The sequence below is a fragment of the Lithobates pipiens genome, unplaced genomic scaffold (assembly GCF_037356315.1).
Source record: "Lithobates pipiens isolate NorthernLeopardFrog02 unplaced genomic scaffold, aLitPip1_a1.2 Scaffold_19, whole genome shotgun sequence".
NCBI classification, from domain to species: domain Eukaryota; kingdom Metazoa; phylum Chordata; class Amphibia; order Anura; family Ranidae; genus Lithobates; species Lithobates pipiens.
This window is the reverse complement of record NW_027507764.1, coordinates 582,858,241-582,877,847: the sequence shown is the minus strand read 5'-3', so window position 1 is coordinate 582,877,847 and position 19,607 is coordinate 582,858,241. Positions and strand designations below refer to the sequence as shown.

Here is a 19,607-nt window from a genome sequence, read left to right as displayed (position 1 = left end):
GGAAGGATTTTATGCCGAATGCTGACCTGACACCGTGCGTTCCCGGTGAAATAATGGACTACCAGGCTAACTAGAAAAAGCGTATCCAAACAAAAACCCCTCCAGTATTGAATGCTCCGTACGCCCACTCAGCATAACCCAGCCTGGAGAGGAAAGGGACACCGGGGCCCGTCCCACCTGTTTGTACACCTCTATGTTAAAGGGGCAATGAAGCAGAAAATGGGCCATAGTCTCCTCCTCACCTGCACACTCCTCCCGAGGACAACTACGATCCACCCCACTGCGGAATTTCAAATTGCCCCGAACATAGAGCCTCCCATGAAAGCACAACCAGGCCAGATTCCTAAATTTAGGGGGTACTCTGTCCAAATTAATCAATCTTAACCCTACCCTCAAAACTGGGCCTGGGCAATCCCTTAAGGCCAGTGGGTCATGAAAGACTTCGCTCAAGACTCGACTCATGAGTAGTGATGGACGAACTTCCGACGGGACGTTTCGCGAAAGCGAAATGCGAACGGACCCAAACGTTCGCGAAACCGAACGTTCGCCGCGGGCCCCATTGACTTCAATGGGAGGCGAACTTTGCAAACCTTCATGTCGAATTTGCGGCCACGTGGTAATTATTAGGGGGTAAAACGTAGTCCCACCATCTGGACAATGACATAATACATGTATGAGGTGAATTTGGGATCGATAACTACAAGCATTTTTATTTTATTTGGGAAATTGTTCTAACAATTCAGGACTATGGAGCTAATGAAGGCAATGGAGGAGAGGGAAGGTCAGGGACCAGGGTAGGCAAAGAAGAGGGTGCAGGAGATGATCACCAGCAGCGTGACATACCGGAATGACACATGCACCGTGATAGAGGCATCTGACAGCAGCACCGTAATACAGAGCACTGACAGCAGCACCGTGACATACAGCGCTGACAGCAGCACCGTGACATACAGCGCTGACAGCAGCACCGTGACATACAGCGCTGACAGCAGCACCGTGACATACAGCGCTGACAGCAGCACCGTGACATACAGCGCTGACAGCAGCACCGTGACATACAGCGCTGACAGCAGCACCGTGACATACAGCGCTGACAGCAGCACCGTGACATACAGCGCTGACAGCAGCACCGTGACATACAGCACTGACAGCAGCACCGTAAGCAGCCCCAGGAGGAAGTCAGCACAGCACAGGGATGGTGTGATCCCCTCATAATAAGAACCCCCAGGAGGAAGTCAGCACAGCACAGGGATAGTGTGATCCCTTCATAATAAGAACCCCCAGGAGGAAGTCAGCACAGCACAGGGATATCATAAGCAGCCCCAGTAGAAATATGACACCGCTCAACCTCTTCAAAGAGGAGGGTAGGGGCATATAGTACGGTGTGCTTTTTTGGGTCAAGGAAGTGAGCAGACTGTACGTCAGTCCCTATACCGCTGAAGGACTGCTGCAGTATAGGGCAGCGGTCAGCAGTGGTGCACGTCAACCCTATCTATTGTGGACCTATAGCGGTCCTTACAGAACAGCAGACTGTACCGCACTCAAGCCTATGTACCGTAGCACCCTATACCAAGTTACCAGTCCTTATAAGAACTTTTGTGGACCAAGCAGGTTGTGTATTAGTGTTTAGCAGACTGTACGTCAGTCCCTATACCGCTGAAGGACTGCTGCAGTATAGGGCAGCGGTCAGCAGTGGTGCACGTCAACCCTATCTATTGTGGACCGATAGCGGTCCTTACAGAACAGCAGACTGTACCGCACTCAAGCCTATGTACCGTAGCACCCTATACCAAGTTACCAGTCCTTATAAGAACTTTTGTGGACCAAGCAGGTTGTGTATTAGTGTTTAGCAGACTGTACGTCAGTCCCTATACCGCTGAAGGACTGCTGCAGTATAGGGCAGCGGTCAGCAGTGGTGCACGTCAACCCTATCTATTGTGGACCGATAGCGGTCCTTACAGAACAGCAGACTGTACCGCACTCAAGCCTATGTACCGTAGCACCCTATACCAAGTTACCAGTCCTTATAAGAACTTTTGTGGAACAAGCAGGTTGTGTGTTAGTGATTAGCAGACTGTACGTCAGTCCCTATACCGCTGAAGGACTGCTGCAGTATAGGGCAGCGGTCAGCAGTGGTGCACGTCAACCCTATCTATTGTGGACCGATAGCGGTCCTTACAGAACAGCAGACTGTACCGCACTCAAGCCTATGTACCGTAGCACCCTATACCAAGTTACCAGTCCTTATAAGAACTTTTGTGGAACAAGTGAGTTGTGAATGTTTAGCAGACTGCAGCAGAAGGGCAGCAGTCAAGTATAATATCCTTTCTATATTTGGAAGAAAGAATATTATACATGTACAAGCCTATTACTGTACCACTGATACCAGTCCTGAAAAGAACCTTTGTGGAACTAATAATAACAGCAAGTCTTTAAAATTACCCTCACTGCCTGACAACACTGCTTCCTTCCTGTCCCTATACAAATTGGCAAAAAAAGAGAACGATTAGTGGTTACTGGAACAGCTCTTTTGTGGACCTTGATAGTAACAGCTAATGATGATGATGATGATGATGATGATGAAAGACTAATCTGGCTGTCCCTGTAGCATACACCGTCCTTTCCCTTTCTCTAAACTAACAAAAGACACTCAGGCTGCTGCAAGAATCAGCAGCACAGCAAACCTATCAACACCTAACACCTACAGTGGTGTGAAAAAGTGTTTGCCTCCTTCCTCATTTCCTGTTCCTTTGCATGTTTGTCACACTTAAGTGTTTCGGAACATCAAACCAATTTAAACAATAGTCAAGGACAACACAAGTAAACACAAAATGCAATTTGTAAATGAAGGTGTTTATTATTAAAGGTGAAAAAAAATCCAAACCATCATGGCCCTGTGTGAAAAAGTGATTGCCCCCCTTGTTAAAACATACTATAACTGTGGTTGTCCACACCTGAGTTCAATTTCTCTAGCCACACCCAGGCCTGATTATTGCCACACCTGTTCACAATCAAGGCATCACTTAAATAGGAGCTGCTTGACACAGTAAGGTCCACCAGAAGATCCTTAAAAGCTACACATCATGCCGAGACCCAAAGAAATTCAGGAACAATTGAGAAAGAAAGTAATTGAGATCTATCAGTCTGGAAAGGGTTATAAAGCCATTTCCAAAGCTTTGGGAATCCAGCGAACCACAGTGAGAGCCATTATCCACAAATGGCGAAGACATGGAACAGTGGTGAACCTTCCCAGGAGTGGCCGGCCGCCCAAAATTACCCCAAGAGCGCAGCGACGACTCATCCAAGAGGTCACAAAAGACCCCACAACAACGTCCAAGGAACTGCAGGCCTCACTTGCCTCAGTTAAGGTCAGCGTTCATGCCTCCACCATCAGGAAAAGACTGGGCAAAAATGGCCTGCATGGCAGAGTTCCAAGGAGAAAACCACTGCTGAGCAAAAAGAACATCAAAGCTTGTCTCAATTTCTCCACAACACATCTTGATGATCCCCAAGACTTTTGGGACAACATTCTGTGGACCGATGAGACAAAAGTGGAACTCTTTAGAAGGTGTGTGTCCAAGTATATCTGGCGTAGAAGGAACACTGCATTTCAGAAAAAGAACATTATACCAACAGTAAAATATGGTGGTGGTAGTGTGATGGTCTGAGGCTGTTTTGCTGCTTCAGGACCTGGAAGACTTGCCGTGATAAAAGGAACTATGAATTCTGCTGTCTACCAAGAGATCCTGAAGGAGAATGTCCGACCATCTGTTCGTGTACTCAAGCTGAAACGAACTTGGGTTCTGCAGCAGGACAATGATCCTAAACACACCAGCAAGTCCACCACCGAATGGCTGAAGAAAAACAAAATGAAGACTTTGGAGTGGCCTAGCCAAAGTCCTGACCTGAATCCTATTGAGATGTTGTGGTATGACCTTAAAAAGGCCGTTCATGCTCGAAAACCCTCTAATGTAACTGAATTAGGACAATTCTGCAAAGATGAGTGGGCCAAAATTCCTCCAGGACGCTGTAAAAGCCTCATTGCACGTTATCGCAAACGATTGGTTGCAGTTGTTGCTGCTAAGGGTGGCCCAACCAGTTATTAGGTTTAGGGGGCAATCACTTTTTCACACAGGGCCATGATGGTTTGAATTTTTTTCACCTTTAATAATAAACACCTTCATTTACAAATTGCATTTTGTGTTTACTTGTGTTGTCCTTGACTATTGTTTAAATTGGTTTGATGTTCCGAAACACTTAAGTGTGACAAACATGCAAAGGAACAGGAAATGAGGAAGGGGGCAAACACTTTTTCACACCACTGTATACCAGTCCTGAAAAGAACTTTTGTGTACCAAATAGCTAGTGGTTTATCTCTCCCTACTCCACACAGGAACCTGTCCCTATCGTAACAGAAGAAAGAATGTAAAATGGCCACCGGATCGGGTGTATTTATAGGTTAGGGGGAATGTCCAAGTGTCCATGTGCTGTCATGTCTCAATTGGCTGTCCTGTATCACATGATAAACGTGTCACCAAAGGTTAAAGTTCTTGTATACATTAAACACGTAAGTCCGCCGCGGCGAACGACGGAAAAAGGCGTTCGAACGTGCGGACCGCGAATGTCGGAAATTCGCCGCGAAACGACCGCCGGGCGAAACGTTCGTCCATCACTACTCATGAGGACTTTCCTCTGAACCGATCGGAGATCTTCAGCTGACAATCGCCACTGCCACAGTAACTTCAGGCTCGGAGCAACATAGGCTGGTAGCTGACCACGATGACCCCTGAGATTCTTCACTTGGCCACCTTCTTCCCAAAGTCGCAGAAAAGGCCTAAACCAAGATCTAAATATGCCTACCCATCCAGGAGGTTCCACTGCAAGCATATTACCAATGTTAAATTTGAGAAATAGCAGTGAAAAGAACTGGGTTGACCATACCCAAGCCACCCTCCCTCCTGGATAGATAGGTGACATTCCTCTTGATGGGGTTCAGTCTGTTCCCCCACAGCATCTGGAAGAACACACTACTGACCCTAGCATAGAGAGACACTGGCAAGATGCAGACAAAGCTGACATACAAGAAGATCGGAATCAGGTAAGTCTTAATCAGATCAACCCTTTCCCTCAGAGATAACTTCAATCTCTTCCAGCTGACCACCTTAGTATTGGCAATTTCCAGTCTGCCTTCCCAGTTTTTGAGGCCAAAATCGCCAGGTCCAAATTCAATGCCTAGAATCTTAATTCTTTCTTGGGGCACTGGAAAGGTGTCCGGGAGATCAAACCCCTCACCTTCCTTTCCCATCCAAAAACGTCACTTTTCCTGATTGATCTTGGAGCCTGATGCTTCAGCATACCGTGATGTCAGAGAGACCACCTCCTCTGCTTCATCTGCCCCAGTGACAATCACCGACACATCGTCCGCATAGGCAACAACCTTCAAAGGTGGCTCACCCGGGAGCCCCACTGGCACCCCACACAACATGCCGCTCTCTAGCCTCCTGATGAAGGGGTCGATTGCAAACACATAGAGCAGGGGACTCAGAGGACAACCCTGGCGCACCCCGGAGCCAACCTCAAAGGACTGCCCAACCCAACCATTAACAAGAGGAAAGCTTTCTGCCCCCTTATACAAGACCTTTAACCAATCGACAAAACCCCCCGGCAGACCGTACTTACTAAGGAGCAACCACAGGTACTCATGGTTAACACGATCAAAAGCCTTTGCCTGATCCAACGTCAGCAAATACTTTCCCCAGCCTGCAGCCCTGCACCGCTCCAAGGCCTCCCGGACAGCTAAAACCGCTGTGAAGGTGCTTCTACCCTGGACCGAACAGTGCTGATGGCGAGAAAGCAAAGACTCTGCTACTGACGATAGGCGCCAGAAAATAATCTTTGCCAGTATCTTTCTATCGACATTAAGAAGGCTGATGGGGCGCCAATTCTCAATCATCGAAGGATCTTTACCCTTGGAAAGAAGAATCACAGCCGAGTGCCTCATGGAAGGGGAAAGCACCCCCTCAGCAAGGCAACTGTTAAAAACCTCTACCAAGTGTGGGGCCAGAATAGACTTAAAGGCTTTGTAAAACTCAGCCGTCAAGCCATCCGTTCCAGGTGACTTTTTGATGGCAAGCTGATCAATTGCCCTCATCACCTCATCAAATGTGATCTCCTCTGTCAAATTCATCAATGGAACATCTCCACCATTTAGACCTGGGGTAGAGTCCAAAAAGCTGTCCATCTTGTCACGGTCAAGCTCTTTCCTCCCAAGAAGGTCAGCATAAAAAGACCTCACGACCTCCAGGATCCCTGACCTGGACTTTCTCAAGGAACCTGTACTGTCCTTAAGGCCAACAACCGTTTTAACAGCTACACCTTGTTTGCAGTTCTGGTAAGGGTCGAGCGAGTGGTACTTCCCATAGTCCCTCTCCAGAACCAAAGAGGCATGCCGGTCATATTGACACTTCCTGAGGAGGAGTTTCACTTCAGAGATTGCCCCAGGATCTCCTCCTCTCGAGACAAGAATATCCAGCTTCCTCCGTAAACGTTGGTAGGTCATGTATTTATTAAACTGTTTTCTATTGGCTAGGCCCCTGAAGAATCCAGCGATCCTCTTTTTGGTCAGCTCCCACCACTCAGCCTTGCTGCTACAAAAGTCCAGGATGGTCACCTGAGCCTGAAAGAATTCCTCAAAGGATTGTCTAACATGTTCTTCCTTGAGTAGAGTCAAATTCAATCTCCAGATGCCCGGCGTCTGAAGCATTCAGGACCACAGATAGCATACAGTGATCAGAGAACTCTACTGCCTGCACCACTGGGGGCGAGAAAGCAGAGGTCTCCTTCAAAAAAAAAAAAAACCTATCTATGCTACTCTGACTACTACCTCGATGAAAGGTGAACCCAGTGTCATCCGGGAGGTGCTTAATGTGCACATCCACAAGACCAGCATCCCTAACCATACTATTTAAAAAAACGCTATCATATCCCAGCCTGTCCTTGAAGTCCTTCCTGTCCTTGGGCCTAGTTACTGTATTAAAGTCACCTCCAAAGACCAGGATTAACATCATCATCATCCGGCACAACAGGGCTGCACACAGGATTAGCAGTCTGACTGTCATTAGGCACATTGTCATTTTCAGTAAAAGGATAACACAAAAGGACATGTCTTGTCCACAACATGGGGCTTCGATGGCTTTACATTATCAGGAACATCATCTGTAATGTCCTCCTCATTAAACACCAACTGATCCCCCCGCATAGGAGACTCCATTACCTGTAAAAAGAAATGGCTTGATCCTTGTAAAAAGGCATTTCCTGTCCCACTTTGTGTGGGGCCCATAAACATTAATTAGGCGCAGGTCCTGCCCCCCCCCACAAGGACGTCTAAGACCATACATCTCCCAATCTCCACCTCAATAACCCGCCGGACATTTACCATGTCTGTTTTAAACAACACCACCACACCGCCGTAAGGCTTGGCCGCAAGAGACCAGTAAGATGGACCATACCTCCACTCTCTCTTAGCAATATGAATATCTGCCAAGGAGGTGAACCTAGTCTCTTGCAAAAATAAAATTTCAGCGTCTAATTGGCTGAACAAAAAAGAAGGCCATAGAACAAGCTCTTACTGACTTAATGCTGGCGACGTTTATTGTCACCGCTTTTAACGGAGGGGGGACCGCCATTTGGGTTATTGGGTGGATTGCTTCTTAGCTCCCCTCTGCTGCTCATCACCAGAAGCCTCTCTCTTTCTTGAGGCCGCCTCAAACTCCATCTCAGAATCGGAACTTCGTTCCGAGGAAGCTCCAGATGAAGAAACATACCATTCAGAGGACCTACGATGGTTGGAGACAGGCACTGGAGCCCGTTCCGTCCTCCTAACCTGCTTCCGCTTCCCAACCTTCCTTCTCTCCTCCAGGTACTGCAGGTCAGCTTCAGAGATGCCATAATCTCTGTTTTTTTTCTTTGAAGTCTTTACAGAAGACTCCTTTATAGAGGAAGAAGCGACCTTTTTAGTACCTGCGACCACTCCTGGTGGGGGTGGTGTTCCCTTTGAGACAGACTTAGGGGGGGGGTAACTGACACGGGGGGGCACAGACTTGGAAGGTTCTGACACAAGAGGAGAGGGTACAGTAGGCTGGGGGGGACACAGAGATAGATACAGAAGGAATACTTACAGACACAGGAGGGGTGGCCATAGGGACTGGAGAGGGATCCTGAGCAGGACCAGGGGAGTCAGTCACCGCAGAGGAGGATGGTAAACCAGAAGCCTCACCCCCCATCCTGTCCAGCCTTGACAAGTCATCCATTACCTCCTTCTCCATATTGTGCCAGGCTTCAGGACATTTGCTGTAGGGATGGCCAAGGCGCAGGCACAGGTTGCACCTGATCATATCGGTGCAGTCCTTGGCCATGTGACCCTGACCCCGACACACTGAACATATCAAGGCTGAACAGGAGGAGCTCAAATGCCCCTTTTCTCCACAGCGGTGACACAGCTTCGGCTGACCAGGGTAGAAAATAGTCATCCTATCCCTCCCTATAAAAGCTGAGGAGGGCAGGTGACGGACAACATTCTCATCCCTGGCCAACCTGACTGTTACTGACCAACCCCCAGTCCAGATGTTACGCTCATCAAGGATTTTGCTGGGCTTAATCAAAACCTCCCCATAGTTCCGCAACCAAACCTCTAAATCCCGAGCGGGGACGCTCTCATTGGTCAGAATGATGGTGATTTTTTTAACTGTTGACCTCTGAGAGATTGCAACTGGGGCCAGACCTTCCCATTCAGGTCTTGACCTGCACCTAGCCTCATATCGCTCCCAGAACAGGTCAAGACCCTCTGGCCTGGTGAAACTAACTGTATAATCCCTCGTCCCCGCTACATGTATAAAGGCATACAAGTCATTTGCCCCAAAACCCATTTCTAAAATGAGATCCACCACCGCACGCCGCGCTGGAGGGACTGCACCACCTTCCCATTTCAGAATCACAACATTACGTCTAGGACCCCCAGCAGAAGCCAGAGACCCAAGACCAGATCCCGGGGTGCCCAAAGTGGTAGGCTGTAGGGGAAAACCCCGCTTGGGAGCAGAGCTACCAGGAGCAGAGCGTACCACCTGAGCAAACGTGGGTTTATTAGGGCCAAGGCTCCACACTGAAGTCACATTAGTCTTTACATTATTAGCATCATCAACTGTCCGAACTGGATTAGCAGAATCCGCAGCAGGACGATTTTCCATCACACTGGTGCTGGGGTGATTGTTATCAGTCACAGAAATTTTCCCATCAGGAATGGTCATAATTGCTGCTGTAGTACCAGCTGTCACCTGATGCTGTGCTGTAGAGTCCTCAGCAGCAGTGGGGCAAACAGCTTTGGACTCTGCTAAAGAAGGGTTAATTGGCTCTGCTGACACCTGTAGTTCATCCACAGAAATAACACTTTTTACATGTAAGTTTTGCTGCATTGCAACATCATCAAGCACAACATGGCTGCACACAGAATTAGCAGTCTGACTGTTATCAGGCACATTGTCATTATCAGTAAAAGACACAAACACAGTCTTGTCCACAACATGGGACTTGGCTGGCTTTACATTATCAGGAACATTATCTGTAATGTCCTCCTCATTAAACACCAACTGATCCCCCCGCATAGGAGACTCCATTACCTGGATGGCCCTCAGCAGGCCTCCTGGGTCCTGGGAAGGCATGGGGCTGCTTACCTCTCCCTGGGGGAGGGGCGGAATTGGGGGTCTCCTCCTCCACCTCCATCTTTGTCACCCTTCCAAACCTCCTGTCATTACCAAACTTCTCCCTGAAGGGCCCATCTCTGCCTTCCATCATGGCCACGATGGTCTCCTGGTGGTCCACACGGACTTTAGCCAATTGGATCTCCGGATCCATGGATCCTCGCTTCTGGCTGTGTAAGCCCTCACGCTGCCTTCTCAGGCGCTTCAGCTCCGCACGCAGCTTGTACAGCTTATCCCTCTCCCGATTCAGGACCTTTATCCCGGCCACCACTCGCTCCCGAATGGCATGCAAGCCTTCGTCCTCTCCAGGGGCAGAGAGATCCGCTTGTCCACCAGAAAGCATGTCACCCGACGGCCCAGGAGAAGGCTGAGAACCTCCAGCAGGAGAGGCCCTGCTGGCCTCCATGGCTTCCCCAGAAAGGGGCCAGGAGAGCTGGGAGAGATTTCCTCACCACTCCCCTCTCACACCGATCACCTGGAGGAGCTGCAGACACCTTCCTCCTGACACACCTGTGCTCCAATGATGGGTGGGGCACTATTCATCCCACTGACACCAATGATGGGGCACTATTCCTCCCACTGATACCAATGATGGGGCACTATTCCTCCCACTGATACCAATGATGGGGCACTATTCCTCCCACTGACACCAATGATGGGGCACTATTCCTCCCACTGATACCAATGATGGGGCACTATTCCTCCCACTGACACCAATGAAGGAGCACTATTCCTCCCACTGACACCAATCATGGGGCACTATTCCTCCCACTGACACCAATGATGGAGTACCATTCCTCCCACTGACACCAATGATGGAGCACTATTCTTCTCATTGACACCAATGATAGGGCACTATTTTTCCCACTGACACCAATGATGGGGCAGTATTCCTCCCACTGACAGCAATGATGGGGCACTATTCCTCCCACTGACACCAATTATGGGGCACTATTCCTCCCACTGACACCAATGATGGGGCACTATTCCTCCCACTGACACCAATGAGGGAGTGCTATTCTTCTCATTGACACCAGTGATGGGGCACTATTCCTCCCCCCTGATACCAATGATGGGGCACTATTCCTCCCACTGACACCAATGATGGGGCACTATTCCTCCCACTGACACCAATGATGAGGGACTATTCCTCCCACTGACACCAATGATGGGGCACTATTTCTCTGGCTGAAAGCAATGATGGGTCACTATTGCTCTCACTGACACCAATCATGGGGCACCATTCCTCTCACTGACACCAATCATGGGGCACTATTCCTCCCACTGACAGCAATGATGGGGCACTATTCCTCTCACTGACACCAATCATGGGGAACTATTCCTCCCACTGACACCAATCATGGGGAACTATTCCTCCCACTGACACCAATCATGGGGAACTATTCCTCCCACTGACACCAATCATGGGGCACTATTCCTCCCACTGACAGCAATGATGGGGCACTATTCCTCTCACTGATAGCAATGATGGGGCACTATTGCTCTCACTGACACCAATCATGGGGCACTATTCCTCCTACTGACACCAATGATGGGGCGCTATTCCTCCCACTGACAGCAATGATGGAGCACTATTCCTCTCACTGACACCAATCATGGGGCACTATTCCTCCCACTGACAGCAATGATGGGGCACTATTCCTCCCACTGACAGCAATGATGGGGCACTATTCATCTCGCTGACAATGATGGCGCACTTTTCCTCTCATTGACACCAAAGATAAGGACACTATTCCTGTTGCTGACACCAATGATAGGGGAACTATTTCTCCTACTGAGACCAATGATGGGGCACTGTTCCTATCAGTCACAAATGATGGGGCACTATTTCTCATCCTGCTGACCAAAGGCGTTATGTAATTTAATTACTCCCACTGACCACCAAGTCTGAAGCGTTTTTTTTTTTTTTTTTCATCCCTGATGGCCCCAGTCCAGCCCCCCATAAAGTCTGAAAAATAGTAGACTGGCCCTTTGTTTAGAACCTTTGGAGAGCGACCCCTGGAGGTTTATATTGGTGATGTGATATCCTGGTGGTGGGTATAATCATAAAGGTGGAGAGGAGGCTATCCTATTCTATCCTATGAAGGTTTAGATCTACCATAAAGTGACATTTCTGGTTGTGAGGTCACTAATTGATTCTTTGTCTTATCTCCAGCGGTTAATGTGGCCCGAAATGGAACTGCCAGCCAGAGTTCTGACTACCAGCACAAAGTGATTGGCTATGCAAACAAAGCCATAGACGGAAACACAGACGGGGATTTTCGTAAAGGTTTCTGCACTCACACCAAGGATGACTACGAGCCCTGGTGGAATCTGGACCTGAAAAAGACCTACAACATATCCAGTATCGTCATCACAAACCGCCAGGACTGCTGTGCGCAACGCTTTTTGGGGGCCGAGGTCCGCATTGGTGATTCACCTCACCGCAAAAATCCTGTGTGAGTACATGGAGGCTTACTTCTTCTTCAAAAAGGGCCTACAACCTATGATGGTTCCCCAATATGGGCTGATAAACGGGTGGATTAGATTTGTGTTACCAAATCGGTCAGAAATGGACCACCGCAACTGACATCCATTGCAAACTGTTAGAAAAAGTAAGTAAGTTATATATATATATATATATATATATATATATATATATATATATATATATATATATATATATATATATATATATATATATAAAATTTTATTTATATCTAAATTATAAAAAAAAAAAATATTAAGATTTTTTTTTATATAATTGTATTTTTTTTATATATATATATATATATATATATATATATACTGTATCACACAAAAGTGTCATACAGTATATAAAAAAAAAGCATGATCCCCTCCCTTCGGAGACTGGGCCGCAGGGCAGTATTCCAACATTTCAACGACCCCAAACACACCTCCAAGACAACCACTGCCTTGCTAAAGAAGCTGAGCCGCCTACACACGACCGGATTTTTCGACAGCAAAGGTCAGACGGAATGAATCCGTCGGACAATTCGATCGTGTATGGGCTTCATCGGACCTTTGCTGTCGAAAAATCTGATGAACTTTAGAAATAGATCATGTTTCAAATTTTTCGACCGGAACTCCCCCGGACCCAGTTCCTATAGAGAAATCTGCTCGTCTGTATGCTAGTCCGACGGACAAAAAACGACGCTTAGGGCAGCTATTGGCTACTGGCTATGAACTTCCTTATTCTAGTCCGGTTGTATGTCATCACGTTCGAATCCGTCGGACTTTGGTGTGATTGTGTGTGGCCAAGTCAGTTCATTCGGAAAGTCCGTCAGAACGAAAGTCCGTCGGGAAGACCGTGGGACCTAGTCTGATGAAAAGTCCAGTCCTGTGTACGCGGCATGAGGGAAAAGGTGATGGACTGGCCAAGCATATCTCCAGATCTAAACCTTATTGAGCATCTGTGGGGCATCCTCAATTGGAGGGTGGAGGAAGGTCTGCAACATCTACCAGCTCTGTGATGTCATCATGGAGGAGGGGAAGAGGACTCCAGTGACAACCTGTGAAGCTCTGGTGAAGTTCATGCCCAAGAGGGTTAAGGCAGTGCTGGAAAATAATGGTGGCCACACAAAATATTGACAATTTGAGCCCAATGTGGACATTTTCACTTAGGGGTGTACTCACTTTTGCTGACAGCAGTTTAGACATTAATGGCTGTGTGTTGAGTTATTTTGAGGGGACAGCAAATTGACACTGTTATACAAGCTGTACACTCACTACTTTACATTGTAGACAAGTGTCATTTCTTCAGTGTTGTCACATGAAAAGATAGAAGAAAATATTTTCTTGAGTGGTGTACTCACTTTTGTGAGATACTGTACAGTGGTGTGAAAAAGTGTTTGCCCCCTTCCTCATTTCCTGTTCCTTTGCATGTTTGTCACACTTAAGTGTTTCGGAACATCAAACCAATTTAAACAATAGTCAAGGACAACACAAGTAAACACAAAATGCAATTTGTAAATGAAGGTGTTTATTATTAAAGGTGAAAAAAGATCCAAACCATCATGGCCCTGTGTGAAAAAGTGATTGCCCCCTTGTTAAAACATACTATAACTGTGGTTGTCCACACCTGAGTTCAATTTCTCTAGCCACGCCCAGGCCTGATTATTGCCACACCTGTTCACAATCAAGGCATCACTTAAATAGGAGCTGCTTGACACAGTAAGGTCCACCAGAAGATCCTTAAAAGCTACACATCATGCCGAGACCCAAAGAAATTCAGGAACAATTGAGAAAGAAAGTAATTGAGATCTATCAGTCTGGAAAGGGTTATAAAGCCATTTCCAAAGCTTTGGGAATCCAGCGAACCACAGTGAGAGCCATTATCCACAAATGGCGAAGACATGGAACAGTGGTGAACCTTCTCAGGAGTGGCCGGCCGCCCAAAATTACCCCAAGAGCGCAGCGACGACTCATCCAAGAGGTCACAAAAGACCCCACAACAACGTCCAAGGAACTGCAGGCCTCACTTGCCTCAGTTAAGGTCAGCGTTCATGCCTCCAACATCAGGCAAAGACTGGGCAAAAATGGCCTGCATGGCAGAGTTCCAAGGAGAAAACCACTGCTGAGCAAAAAGAACATCAAAGCTCGTCTCAATTTCTCCACAACACATCTTGATGATCCCCAAGACTTTTGGGACAACATTCTGTGGACCGATGAGACAAAAGTGGAACTCTTTGGAAGGTGTGTGTCCAAGTATATCTGGCGTAGAAGGAACACTGCATTTCATAAAAAGAACATTATACCAACAGTAAAATATGGTGGTGGTAGTGTGATGGTCTGGGGCTGTTTTGCTGCTTCAGGACCTGGAAGACTTGCCGTGATAAAAGGAACTATGAATTCTGCTGTCTACCAAGAGATCCTGAAGGAGAATGTCCGACCATCTGTTCGTGTACTCAAGCTGAAACGAACTTGGGTTCTGCAGCAGGACAATGATCCTAAACACACCAGCAAGTCCACCACCGAATGGCTGAAGAAAAACAAAATGAAGACTTTGGAGTGGCCTAGCCAAAGTCCTGACCTGAATCCTATTGAGATGTGGTGGTATGACCTTAAAAAGGCCGTTCATGCTCGAAAACCCTCTAATGTAACTGAATTAGGACAATTCTGCAAAGATGAGTGGGCCAAAATTCCTCCAGGACGCTGTAAAAGCCTCATTGCACGTTATCGCAAACGCTTGGTTGCAGTTGTTGCTGCTAAGGGTGGCCCAACCAGTTATTAGGTTTAGGGGGCAATCACTTTTTCACACAGGGCCATGATGGTTTGGATTTTTTTTCACCTTTAATAATAAACACCTTCATTTACAAATTGCATTTTGTGTTTACTTGTGTTGTCCTTGACTATTGTTTAAATTGGTTTGATGTTTCGAAACACTTAAGTGTGACAAACATGCAAAGGAACAGGAAATGAGGAAGGGGGCAAACACTTTTTCACACCACTGTATATAAGTAAAATATATTATTACTTTCACTGTTTCACAGTATAAATAAACCCCTTATAGTAGTGATTAGGGATGAGCCAAACACCCCCCGGTTCGGTTCGCACCAGAACTTTTAAATGGACCGAAAATTCGTACGAACTTTAGAACCCCATTGAAGTCTATGGGACTCGAACGTTCAAAATCAAAAGTGCTAATTTTAATGGCTAATATGCAAGATACTGTCCTAAAAAGGGTTTGGGGTCCTGGCTCCTGCCCCAGGGGGCATAGATCAATGCCCAAATTTTTTTTTTAAACTGCAGTTTTTTCGGGAGCATTGATTTTAATGAAGATTAAAGTGAAAAAAAAGTGAAATATTCCTTTAAATATCGTGCCTGGGGGGTGTCTATTGTATGCCTGTGAAGTGCCACGTGTTTCCTGTGTTTAGAACATTCCCTGCACAAAATGACATTTAACAGAAAAAAAGTCATTTAAAAGTGCTTGCGGGTTTTAATGTAATGTCTGGTTCAGGCAATACGGATGAAAATCATTGAGAAAAATGGCATGGGTAGCCCCCTCTGCCCATTACCAGCCCCTTTGGGTCTTGTACAGATATTAACCACTTTCAGACCGGACCATTTTGCTGGTAAATGACCAGAGGTCTTTTTACAATTTGGCACTGCGCTGCTTTAACTGGTAATTGCGCGGTCATGCAATGTTGTACCCAAACAAAATTTGCGTCCTTTTCTTCCCACAAATAGAGCTTTCTTTTGATGGTATTTGATTGCCTCTGAGATTTTTATTTTTTGCGATATAAATGGAAAAAGACCGCAAATTTTGAAAAAAAATGATATTTTCTACTTTTTGTTATTAGAAAAATCCAATAAACTCAATTTTAGTCATACATTTAGGCCAAAATGTATTCAGCCACATGTCTTTGGTAAAAAAAAAAGTCAATAATTGTATATTTATTGGTTTGCGCAAAAGTTGTCACATCTACAAACTAAGGTACGTTTTCTGGAATTTACGCAGCTTTTAGTTTACGACTGCCTATCTCATTTCTTGAGGTGCTAAAATGGCAGGGCAGTACAAAACCCCCCCAAATGACCCCATTTTGGAAAGTAGACCCCCTAAGGAAATTGATAAGTGGCATGTTGAGCCCATTGAATATTTTATTTTTTTGCCTCAAGCGATTGAATAATGACAAAAAATTTTTTTTTTTTTTCTTTACACAAAGTTGTCATTAAATGATATATTGCTCACACATGCTATGGGCATATGTGAAATGACACCCCAAAATAAATTCTGCTGCTTCTCCTGAGTACGGAGATACCACATGTGTGGGATTTTTTGGGAGCCTAGCCGCGTACGGGGCCCCGAAAACCAAGCACCGCCTTCAGGCTTTCTAAGGGCGTAAATATTTGACTTCACTCCTCACTACCTATTACAGTTTTGAAGGCCATAAAATGCCAAGATGGCACAAAACCCCCACAAATGACCCCATTTTAGAAAGTAGACACCCCAAGTTATTTGCTGAGAGGCATGTTGAGTCCATGGAATATTTTATATTTTGCCACAAGTTGCGGGAAAATTACAAACTTTTTTATTTTATTTATTTTTTTCACAAAGTTTTGTCACTAAATGATATATTGCTCACGCATGCCATGGGCATATGTGAAATGACACCCCAAAATAAATTCTGCTGCTTCTCCTGATTACGGGGATACCACATATGTGGGACTTTTTGGGAGCCTAGCCGCGTACGGGGCCCCGAAAACCAAGCACCGCCTTCAGGCTTTCTAAGGGCGTTATAGTTTTGAAGGCCATAAAATGCCAAGATGGCACAAACGCCCCCCAAATGACCCCATTTTGGAAAGTAGACACCCCTAAATTTAGGGGTACACTAGTGAGACTAGGTAATAAATGGCGGGTGCCCTGAAACTATAAAAAAATAACTAACCAACCAGCGTCACCTGTAACCGTTATATGGTGATCACTGGTGAAAGGGTTAACTAGGGGCAATCAGGGGGCGTTATGCGGTAGTATATGGGGGTCCCTGGCGCTATAAAAAGTTGCCGCGAACCTAAATACCTACCTGCCTAACTAGCGTCACCTGTGACACTAATACAGCGATCAGAAAAACGATCGCTTATTAGGCTGGGTTCACACTGGAGTGATGCGGGAACGCCACGAATCCGCGGCGGGTTCCCGCATCGCATGCCTCCCGGCGGCAGTTCACACTGCCCTATGCGAACTGCTGGGAGTGTCAGTGAAATGTTAATGACACCCCCAGATCAGTTCGCATATCGCAGTGCGATCTGCAAACTCGGATCGCAAGGTGTGAACACCCATGCGATCCGATTCTGCTGCGGACCAAAAAAAGGGTCCCGTGCGAGTTTGCGGCGGGTGCGGCGGGTGCGACGCGAATTCAGCCATACTATCTGTATGGCTGAACTCGAATCGCACAGAGATCGGATGTGATTTGCACTGCAGTGCGGTGCGAATCACATCCGTTCTCATAAACCGCTGCAATGTGAACCCAGCCTTAGTGACACTGGCGATGGGGGTGATCACGGGGTTAAACCTTTATTGGGGGGGTTAGGGGGGCACATTAGAACTAAAGGGGGCTAACCCTAACTGCCCTAACAGTTATTAGAAGTCACAAATGACACCAATGCAAAAAAAAAAAAATGCAATTGGTGTCACTGTGACTGGTGGGGGGAGGGGTAATTGGGGGGTGATCGGGGGGTAAAGGGGGTGTGTGAGTGTGCCTGGCATGTTCTACTGTACGTTCTACTGTACGGAGGAGAGATTACATCACTTCCTCTCCTGTGTTTACATTACAGGAGAGGAAGTGATGTCACGGAGCATTTCTATTCGTCGGGAGCGATCGCGAGGGGGTGGCCATGAATGAATGGCCGTCCCCTCATCCTGGATCGCTACCGAACGAATACCGACCGCCGCAGGCACCGGGGGGGCCCTATCGGGCCCCCCACCCGCGGGAAGGCAGGGACTTATATATACGCCCATATGCCTGCCCGTGCCATTCTGCCGACGTATATCGTCGTGCGGCGGTCGGCAAGTGGTTAAGGGGAACCCCGTACCCAAATTAAAAAAAGTAAAAGCGCGTGGGCCCCAGGCCCTATATACTCAGAAAAGGAGTATACAGGCGGTGCAAACAAGACAGGGACTGTGTAGGTTTGTTGTATTAAGTAGAATCTGTTTGTAATTTTGAACTGCTACATTTTTAAAGTGTAGCTCCAGTCAAAAGTTATATTTTTAAGCTTTTTGTAAAACATAGGGAAGGGTTATCACCCCTGTATAATTTTTTTTGCCGTCCGTCTTTTTTCATCTCCCTTCCTGCTATCTCCTTCCGTTTGTAAGTTGCATGTTTTAAAGTAGGGGCCTGCCCTATATGCTCTGCAGAAATGTGGGCTTAAGGTGTTGGTGTTGCCACAACACTGTAAGTCCTCAAAGTGACTTTTGCTGGGCGCTGGAGCGCCCTGCTGTGAACGATTATATCAAGAATTGTAATTACATGCCATTGTTGAACAGTGGTCGAAAAATTGGGCCTTTGGTGGTTTTGGTGCTGGTGCCACAACACTATAAGTCCTCACAGTTACTCTTGGTGGGCGCATGAACGGGCCCTGCTGTGAAATATTATATCAAGAATTGTAATTACATGTCCCTGTTAAACAAGGGCTGAAAAATTGGGCCTTAGCCATTGGTGGCGTCACCCAGAACCAAAAATGTTCTTCCAAGCTATCGGCAGTATCGTTGAGGAGGAAGAGGATAGTCAGTCAACATAACAGGATAGTCACTCAGCATCAGCATAGGCAGTCTAGGCACTGGTGCTGGTGCCACAATACTGCAACCTCTCCCAGATACTCTAGTTGGAGTGCAGGAATGAGCCCTGCTGCAAAGCATTGCATAAAAAAATTGTAATTACATGCCCCTGTTAAACAGAAAAAAGAAAAATTGGGACTTTGGTGGTTGTGACGATGGTGCTGGTGCCACAACACTATAAGTCCTCACAGTTACTCTTGGTGGGCGCAGGAATGGGCCCTACTGTGAAATATTATATCAAGAATTGTAATTACATGCCCCTGTTAAACAGGGGCTGAAAAATTGGGCCTTAGGCACTGGTGCTGGTGCCACGGCACTGCAACCTCTCCCAGATACTCTAGTTGGAGTGCAGGAATGAGCCCTGCTGCAAAGCATTGCATCAAAAATTGAAATGACATGTCCCTGTTAAACAGGGGCTGAAAAATTGGGCCTTAGGCCGCGTACACACGCGCGGACTGTTTGCCCAACCTTGTTCGTCAAACAGTTTCGGCAAACAGTCTGCTCAAAATTTGCATGAGCGGACTTGCCCACACACGAGCGGACTGTTTCAACGAACTGTT

At 46.8% G+C, this 19,607-nt stretch overlaps 1 protein-coding gene across 1 annotated transcript in view; it reads left to right on the top strand.

The window, feature by feature from the left end:
* LOC143997714 (fucolectin-like) overlaps window positions 1-19,607 on the top strand; it is a 79,613-nt gene that overhangs the window by 50,146 nt on the left and 9,860 nt on the right. The window contains exon 3 of the mRNA XM_077493495.1: window positions 11,929-12,211. Coding sequence (XP_077349621.1) covers window positions 11,929-12,211 — 283 coding nt within the window. The remainder of the gene's footprint in view (window positions 1-11,928; window positions 12,212-19,607) is intronic.